The 9,706-nt window shown below is 44.0% G+C and overlaps 1 protein-coding gene across 1 annotated transcript; it reads left to right on the plus strand.

Annotated features, from left to right (window-relative positions):
- Positions 1-274: 274 nt before the first annotated feature.
- Positions 275-5,733, plus strand: LOC135398479 (uncharacterized). Its single transcript, XM_064629880.1, has 3 exons — positions 275-518; positions 1,863-2,189; positions 3,932-5,733. Exons 1-3 carry the CDS (start codon positions 275-277, stop codon positions 5,731-5,733), a joined length of 2,373 nt encoding a protein of 790 aa, XP_064485950.1.
- The last annotated feature ends 3,973 nt before the right edge of the window (positions 5,734-9,706 follow it).

Consider the following 9,706-nt stretch of genomic DNA (forward strand, 5'->3'; position numbering starts at 1 on the left):
GCGTTTCGCTTTAGAGCAAGCGGCTGGTCATACGGTGCTGTAAACGGCGGCCGTTAGGGACAGCAAGACCAACGGCTCTCATTGGTCGCTCATCAGTGGCGGCGGCGGCAGCTATGGCGGCGGCAAATGTAGGAGAGGAGGTAGAAAAAGATGAGTTTCCTCCTCCCATCAATTCTCTCGCCGTCTCCATCTGGCGCGAAGCGCGAAACTCTCTGAAACCGAAACCATATGGGGGCGCATTAAATTGGACGCGGAAGCGGCAGACGCGTCCGAGATGGCACCGCCGCGCGTTATACCTTGCTCCTGCGGTAAAACATTTGCCAGGTTCTCTCATCTGAAAAGTCACCAAGAACGCATTCATAAGATTGTCAACGTGAACACTTCAAGGAAAAGTAATTTGGTGTGTGCGGAGAGTCCAGAGAAGAGTTTCCCTACTCGCGTAAGTCTCCTACAGCACCACGTCTCCAAGCACGGGTTCGTCCCACAGACTGAACATCACAAGTTCACTTCACTCGAAGGTACGTGTTTACACTTTTCTATTGCATGGTGCAGATGCACACTCTAGAACTCTATAGATGTAGATAGTATAAACAAGTATGTACGATAAACATGAAAATAAAACATGTATTTCTTAGTCTGTGTTTTTGACTAGTAAATGGTAGAAAAGGAGTAGAATAATATCGTACTGGGGATCCAGGGCCCCTGGCTTTCACCGGACGTCTTGCTCGGCTAGATTCCTATACGTGCCTTTATATCGACGGTGTGTACGACCTCCGTCGCGTAAGCGCGAGTTGCCTTTCGAAAATCTTTATCATATGTCCGACCACCATGCACACGTAAAGGGCTGATCCTGAGGCTGTTTCCGCGATACCCATATGGGCTCGCAATCTGGAGTCAAGGCCGCCTGGGGTGCCGCGGGGTCACGGAAAAACAGCAGCAGGACGTTAGCACATGATCCTTCTAAAATGAATAAAATAAACGAAAAAATTGCGTTCCTTCACGAATTTTTTGCGGACGATCTATCGAACGGATTTTTGTTTTGAACACTGCTTTGCTATCTGGTGACCGAAGAGATCAGATGTTCTCGTTGGAGCAACTTCGTAGCTTTTATAATTAAAAAGTTATTTATTGAAAGTTAATTAAGACATTGCCTTAGGAGTCTGTTAATGCCCCCCTAGGGAGTGCCCTTCAGCATATGCTATATTGCAATTGATTTCATCTCGGAAAAAGTGATTGATATATTTTTTAAAAATCTGTTCACACTTAGCGTGGACACCCTGTATATATACATATATATATAAGCAAGTGTCAAGTATGTTTCTCCGAATTATTCAAGACTTCGTCTGCTGGTCTTTTTGGCAGTTAGTTGCCAGAATTGATGAAGAATATGTCTAGATAAGTTTTATGTAGAAGCAAGTTAAGAGAGATACATTTTCAGAAATCATTCCCTGCATGTGTGTACACCTAGCTAGAGTCACTGCCACCCGTCAAGTGCTAGAAATATCCTGGCCACATTCATCATTACAAGTTCAATTTGCTGATTATAACAACTATGTAAACATAGGAGTTATATAAGAACAGCATAGTGCAACAGCCGTGTATGACAAACATTCCAGCAGATGTGAACAAACTACTTACTCAGACAGCAGGAAACAGCTAAGCTAAAGCTATGAAGATGAAGCTAATGTTTCCCAAGCTCTAGATACTCTTACAATCGGAAACCAAATTCTCATGATTTGTGATTGCTAATTCCATATGAAATGATCAGCAGTTCCATGTGCTACAGGACATTAGTTTATGCCCACATGGGCAATGTGAACTTCTTGTTCTATAAAGCCAACTTACAACTTGTACATTTTTAGCTTTCCAAGCATGGAAACAACAAGAGGAAAAAAAGGTCCAGTGTAGATTTGTGTCATCCCGTGGAAAGTCAAACCTCGCAACTGGGGCAAAGAAGAAATACCTCTACTGCCACCGTGCTGGAGAATACCAAGGAAGAGGAACTAAGAAAAGGCAGCTGAAGAGCCAGGGAAGCTGCAGGTCTGGTGCATGGTGCCTTGCTAGTCTGGAGTTTACTACAGAAACAGATGGAGGTGTATCTGTCACATACCAGAAGCAACACAGTGGCCACAAACTGAATGACGTCAGACACATGCCACTCGGTGACAGTGAAAAGCAAATGATTGCAAGTAAGTGTCTCCCTTTTTCAAACTGCAAGACAACTGCTTCAGCTGTATGATGAACAATAAAACTCTAGAGCGTTTGAATTGAGGACCACGTAACTTAGGGACAGTAATATAAATCACTATGCAAACTAAGCATGATATTCACATTATGTGGTAAGTGACATAAGGACATGGCAAGGACTATGGTTTAAACGAGAACATTGAAAAAGAACTTAGTCATAAGTACAACTGAGAGTATGGCTAGTTGTATGCCATAAATGTATGGTGAACAAACTTTATAATGTGAAAAGCTCAAGTCTGGGCACAACAGTGGGGACAGAACAAACACAGCATGAAATGCAGCAGCTGTTTACGCACGCCCCTGCAGCCGAGGTAGGATAGCATACCGGGGACACAGCGCCGTATACCAAGTGAACAGAAAACTGACACTAGCAAAATTAAAAACATGGCACAGTTATGCAAACGAAAGCCATTGCAATGAAAACAGGGATTTTCCCAGCACCCGGCTACTCCCCCTAGTATCCCATAAAATATTGCAACACCCACTAAAATTTGGCGACATTGTGCAGCTTTCAGGGGTGAGTACATGGGAACAGCTCGTGACTCACATCGCTTCAAGATCCGAACTCTCCTAAGTGGAACAACAAGAACGTTCTGGAAAAATTGCAGAACTAAGGCTACTCAACCAAAACTGTTTAAGAAAAGATTTCAACCGTTAATCCACACACAGCTGACGCTGAAATTCACATTACAATTGCGTAACTATCCCATATATTTTTAATAGCTCTCCATGTCGTGTTGCATATGTTTGCATTTGGTCTAAACAAACATTTAGTATTTGGCAAACATAGCTAAAAGTGACAGGATTTATTTATTTCAGCACACTGTTGGTCCCAACGGGACCATCACAGGTACGAGCAAGATCATACACATAATATATCAAGCAAAATACGTCATACACAATGATCAATACAGAAAGAAACAGATGAGCAGCATTAAGCACAGAACAGCTAATAGTGAGATGAGGTCCTACATCATATTAATAAATTGGGAATTGATTTGAACATGATATAACAACTGTCTCATATAGCAGGCTACTTACTTGAGGGCAGCTGTGAACGTATCGACACATTGAGCGTTAGTAATATCGGAGCTAAGGCTGTTCCACTCCAATATCGTTCTAGGGAAGAAGGAGTATTTGAAGGTTTGATTATTAAAGGAAAAGGGGCTTGAAGGACAAGGGATGATTAACTAGCAGCTGTCTTGTATGGTGCAATGTAAGGTACCTTTCTTTGTCAATCTTCAATGAGTTGTTTACTAATCAATAGAAAAATGTGAGTCGACTTAGTAGTCGTCTGTCGTCAAGTGTGGTAAGATCAGCTGCTGCATATAACTCATCCAATGAATCTGTACGACAATATCTATTAAAAATGAAACGCAAAGCTTTTCTTTGGATACCTTCAAGCTTTGATGAGAGCTGTTCAGAAGATTTCAATTTAGTAAGCGAAGACTACTAGATGACAAGTAACTCCAGAACCTGCCAGGTGCTGAGCGCAAGAATTGCAAATGGGTGAAATTGTAGTAGGTGTCTTTGGCAGTGTTTACCTTGGTCTTTAGTTCAAGATTGAGAACATGTATTTTATCAGTGGTGCTGTGGGACCCAGTGGGATAGTGAAAAGCTGCAGATGTAGTGTGGGGGCATGCCTCTACGAACACATAACTGACATTCACAACTCTATTTACAGGCCAGTTAGAGATTGGCGTTCCTGTTGAGAGGATCATGACAAATCTACAGTCTGAATTTTCTGGAGAAATCATTTCACCACTGGACCTGACCACAAGGCAAGACGTTCGTAACATTGCAGCTGAGTACAGCTTGGCAAACAAAGAACGGCTGCACCAAAATGATGCCATTAGTGTCCACATGTGGATAAAAGAACAGCTAGAGAAACCAGAACCAATTGTTATATACCCGGACCTGGACATCTTTCAGCAACAGAACGCCCTGCCGACAACTGGAGAGGAGAACTTCCTCCTGGCGATCATGACGAGACAGCAGCGTGAATTTCTTCGAAAACTGGGCACCAAAGCCATCTGCATAGACTCCACTCACGGAACAACTGGTTACGGCTTCATGTTGACATCTGTCCTAACAATAGCAGAAGATGGATCTGGGCTTCCATGCGCATTTCTGATATCAAAAAAGACTGACCGGGCCACATTACGGACATTCTTCGAAGCTGTTAAAAAGCACACCGGCACAATTGAAACAGAAGCATTCATGACAGATGATGCCCCAGCATTTTATAACGCATGGTCTGACGTTATGGGGAGACCAGAAAAGCGCCTTCTCTGCATCTTCCATGTGCGCAACAACTGGAATCAAAACCTGATGACAAAAATCAAGGACACACAACTGCGAAAGAATGTTCATGACTTTCTTCACACTCTAATGAGGGTATCTGAAGAAGATGAATTTAAATCCCTCTTGCAAGACTTCTTGAGGCATATTGATGCTAATTCAAGCCTCGTCGAATTTTCAAAGTATTTCAAGACACACTATGCTGAGAGGCCAAATACCTGGGCAATGTGCTACAGACTTCACACAGGCCTGACAACAAATAACTATCTGGAAGGAATGCACAGCCAACTGAAAAATCATTATTTTGGTGGTAAGCACAACCAAAGGCTAGATAAACTCCTCTCCTTTCTCCTTGATATGACAAAAAAGATCCTTCGTGACAGAATGATTGGCATCTACAAAGGCAAGAACACCAAGAGGCACACAGTTATATTTCAGAGCCACCAAAGAAGTCTTAGCATACAATCAGAAGACATTAAGGAAGAAAGTGACAGCTGGAAGGTGACCTCACATGACAAAACACAAGTTTACACTGTGTGCAGAAGAGAGCCATGTTACGGCTGCATGCTTGTCTGCAAGGACTGCAGCACATGTGCTCATGATTTTTCATGCACGTGCCCTGACTACACACTTCGTGCACATATGTGCAAGCATATACATGCTATTGCATATCGTGAAAAAGCCAAGACCTTGCAGAGCAATAACGCGCAATCTTCACTATCCACTCCATCAACATCAACTTTTTCCCCAGCAGTTGATGACCCCCTTGAGCTTTTGCGAGGAGCTTGTGAACTGAATTTGATGAACCACCAACCAAAGGCAACCAGTGAAGCTGCAAAGGACACTAAAAGGTTATTCTATACAGTGGTAAAAGAATTCAGCAAGAAGTCATTGGAATGCTCTGAGCCAACAAAGATCGAGAGGTTTCAAGCAGCATTAAGAGTTCTTCATGAGAGCATCATGGAGCTCACTGATACTCCTATGCAGGATTCTTATCGGACTCCACCAAATAAGAAGCTAGAAAAGCAACCTGACTTTGGATCCAAGGGGAGCATGTCATCAAAAGGCAACAAATTGAGGAATTATCCAACAAATGCGCAAGAAAAACTGCTGAAGGCTATACTTCGTGGGCACCCGGAAGAGGAGCATCTACTGATTCATGCAGGGGATGACCATCATCTGTGATCAGCATCATCCGTACAGTGTAGAAAATCATCACATGAAGTCACAGATACAGTGGAATCTTTTTAAATGAAACTTGAAGGGACCAGAAAGACGTATTCCATTTATCAGGCGTTCCATTTAGAGAGGAAGTGTATCGTACAGCATCCAGTACTGTCTTGCATTGTTCCTGGACATGCACAGGCCATAAACAGCCTCTGGCATGCAGCTTAGCAAACTTTAATTACAAAAGAGGAAAACATTGACAAAAACACGAAGCTGCTCTTCTTTCTTTGTTACATTTATCTCTCAAAATTTGTGTGCAGTGGCAGCAATCAGAAATAGCTTGAGAGCACTTGACAAACCCTGTCAAATTAGCTCCATTTATCCAAAGCTGCCAGAAGTCTGGTTCCAAGCAATTTCCATTTAAGGAAATTCCACTATCTATTTTTTCAATTCAACGGCGTCTTTAGCTTTTCTCTGCAAGTATAGATGCCAAAGTTAATTTGTTTGTTATTGTTGCCAAACAATGTTGTGCAGTCCTCATGCTATCTGCTTTTCTTGTTTCAGTAATTTTGTTGTTAATTTACGCTGCGTGCTTCACGTCTTAATGGTTTTAGCACATATTGTGCTATCTGCATACCCAATAAAGCAAAGTGACCCAAAGTTTATCGAGTAGCAAGTTATGTTGCTTACTATAGAAAAATCCTACGATCCTGTACAGGTGGGTGAACGAGAAGCCCCAGGACGATAGTTATGAGCACTTATCTGACGAGGAGACCACTTAAAAAGGGGAAGTATTAAAATGGACCTCCGTATCAAAGGTACAATTTTCGCCGTTCATGTGCCGTTGTTGTCTGGCATATTCCCAGAACTGCAGACAGGGAAGCACGTCGGTCAGTTTTAAGATTATCGATTGTCTGTGTATACATATATGCAAAACAACGCTGGTCTTGTCATTGCTCGTCATTGGCAAAAGTACCCATTCATGCCGATAGCAATGAAACCACGCCAGAACAGTAACTTGATCGTAGCGCAATGAAGAAAATACCACAGTCAACGTAGCGCACGAAATGCAAACGTCAGGCAGTTCACTTGGAAGGTCACACACGCAAGAGATACGGGACCAACGGATCCGCAGCACTGAACCGTAGCAACAGAAGCCAAAAGTGCAAACTGGCTAGCTAGCCAGCAGCGGCCGCAGTTTGCCGCGCCACGGGCGCCAGAAACAGGCGGACGCCGAGGGTGAATGGGGAGGAGGAGACAGCCAATGAGCGCCGTTGGTCTTGCTTTCCCCAACGGCCACCGCTGTAAACCGACATCGTCGAGACGCCGCTGCCACTTCTCTCCCACAGGGGTGGCATCCAATGTATTCCTCCGTAGACGAAAGCGTGCTGGGCGAACGCAATGCATCCTGGACAGGTCCTGGTCGCACGTCACAGCAAACGTCAAGGCGCACGTGACGTTAAAGATGGCGGCGCCCGTGATCGGCGGCCAAACCGTTTGTAAACAATGCGGTTGTTGTTTCTGGACGACGTTTTGGGTGTTTTTCGATCACGGTAATTATTTTTATCCGATAATCTTGCAGTAAAACGCGCAGTTTTGCACACAAACCCTCGTATTGTTGACTTCCAAAGATGTGATGACGACTGCGCGTTAAGATTTACCGAGCCGATGCCATGTACTTAAACTAAGGAGAAATTTGCTACCATGTTGCGGAAGAAGCACCGCATAGTTTACGCTAGCAAAATACGCTAATCTCTTGGTGTTATGACGGCGAAAATATGTCGGTAAGCGGCAAAACGACATATAAACAAGGTCACATATTGACCTGAAAACGACGTTTTCTATGACGTACGACCAGGACAAGATGGCAGTTCTGCCAAAAGCACCCGCTTGAGGGTAGTTACAACAATGGCGGGTTTGTGTCACCCCTGTGTTCTCTCCCTTCTCTTCTCGTAACTGCCCTCCAGACAGGCAGCCCGCGAAAGAATGCTCTTTTGAAACTTTGCCACCAATAGCGGAGCGCGCAATGTCCTTCGGCCAATGGGTATCAACTATGATGCCTGACGGAGTAATACCACGTGTTTATGACGTGCAAACATTTTTTTAGAGCCGCGAAGAGGGGGAGCTATGGGGGCCTGATAGTGCGAGCTAGCGCCAAATTAGAGGTGGGCGCCGCCGCCGGAGGTCTGGATCTCGCCGCTGCCGCCGTCCCATGACTGTCGGTGCGCCGCCGCCGATGTTGAAAAATCGGCGCGGTTGTTGAATGTGTCCATTTTGATCCGTTTTCCATAAAAAAAACGAAAAACTCTCATACATCTAATCTTTTCCTTTGTCTTTCTTGCATCGTAGGTCCCAGGCTTCATTTGTGGTGTTTTTAGCAGTAAGAATTTAATCACTGATATACTGTTTATGCTTCACAGTTTCGTTTTACAGTCCATCATGGAGGCACAACTCCAGGGAAACTTGTCATTCAATAAACCTCTACCCGACAAACGTCATCATGAAGTTGGTAGACAGACCGAAACCAAAACTGATCGGAAGGGGAAAGCTGGGTTCCACGAATAAGCAATTGTTCGCTGTAAGAAAGTAGGACCGAAGGTCGCGTCCCTTTCAGAGACCATCGTAATTCCCTCAAGACCGTGGCTTTCAGGCGCGACCTTGTTTGCCACTAGCTTTGAACGTAGTTCAACTCTACCAAACTCGTCCTTTATCCCTCTCTCTCCCCTCCAGGAGTTGTTAAGTATTTAGGAGGTTTGTGTGTTATTAAATCATTACTGTGCCTGAGAACTCTTGTGCTTGTCTTCGTGTCCCGTGTCTCTCGGTTATTCGTTCCTTCATCATCATGCACCAGTTAGTCTGCGCCATATCTCTTTTATCGTGGCGCTGTCGAACATTATGACGTCATTTGTTTACAAACAGGCAGAGGTCTATTCCTACAGGTTGTTTGCCGGTCACCCACTAACACCGTAGCACTAGTCATTATCCACATACAGGGTGTTTTTTTTTAATTCGTTACAGAATTTTCGTTAAAAAAAGAAGATAAAAGAAAACTAGCGGAACAAAATGGATGAGGTGTGATGATGGCGTTTTTGAGTTGGTCAGGCGGAGATTATCTCGAAGAAAGTATGTAACTACAGGATCATCATTTACCTAAAATTCTTTAGTTCTTTAATTAGGGGATTTCGCGCAAAAGCGAGATGGCAGGACGGAAGATATTCCTCATTGAAAGCAATTCCGTGTTTAAGAAATTCTTAAACGCGCACGTGTGTTGAAATATCTGACGCTGAATGTCGCTATGCAAATGCGCCGAAACCAGAAGTACGCAATTTCCGAGCGCAGAAATGACGAGACGTTCGCCTTATGTGGTTTGGAAAGCGATCTGTCTGGCCAACAGATTAGCGCCTACACCAATCAGCTCGATCGCTACAAAGCACGTGGTCCTCTCACGTGGATTGCCTGTCGATTTTTCTGCGCTCGAAAAGTGCGTAGCAAGTACTGCGTTTTGGCTGTGCCGGCGACAAGCACTCGGTCAGATGGTGTTTTCAATCGCGAGATCGCGCGGCTTATAATGCGCGCGAAGCGTGCCAACCTCAACCCACTCGCTCTGGACAAGCTTATACTGTAAAACCCTTTTATTTCGCGAGCCCTTAATTTTCGCGAATTTCGCGAGTCTGGAAAATTCGCGAACTTTAAGGGCACGCCGAAAATTTCAAAACAGAGAAGGAGGAACTCGATAGGAGCGTGCGAAATTGAGTGGTTGCGAATATATCCCTGTTGATTCGCGAAAATTTAGGGCTGCGAAATTAAAGGGTTTTACAGTGTTTCTTCGTGATAACTACAGCCTCTGCAAAAAAAGAAAAAACTCAATGACGTTATCGGTGCGCCTTGTCATATCGTTTTAAGTTATAGTAGATATATGTAAATATGCAAACGTCAGGCTTACGTTTGCATATTTACATAAATCTGCTATGATTTCTCAAAAGGAGCCACT

This window comes from Ornithodoros turicata, chromosome 6 (genome assembly GCF_037126465.1).
Source record: "Ornithodoros turicata isolate Travis chromosome 6, ASM3712646v1, whole genome shotgun sequence".
Lineage (NCBI taxonomy): Eukaryota > Metazoa > Arthropoda > Arachnida > Ixodida > Argasidae > Ornithodoros > Ornithodoros turicata.

What these genes read in the sequence shown, in the direction of transcription:
- LOC135398479 (XM_064629880.1), top strand. Translation starts at nt 275, where the DNA reads ATGGCACCGCCGCGCGTTATACCTTGCTCCTGCGGTAAAACATTTGCC. An exon ending in CAAGTTCACTTCACTCGAAG is followed by an intron (nt 519 to 1,862) that starts GTACGTGTTTAC and finishes GTACATTTTTAG; the next exon opens with CTTTCCAAGCATGGAAACAA. An exon ending in TGAAAAGCAAATGATTGCAA is followed by an intron (nt 2,190 to 3,931) that starts GTAAGTGTCTCC and finishes CTCTATTTACAG; the next exon opens with GCCAGTTAGAGATTGGCGTT.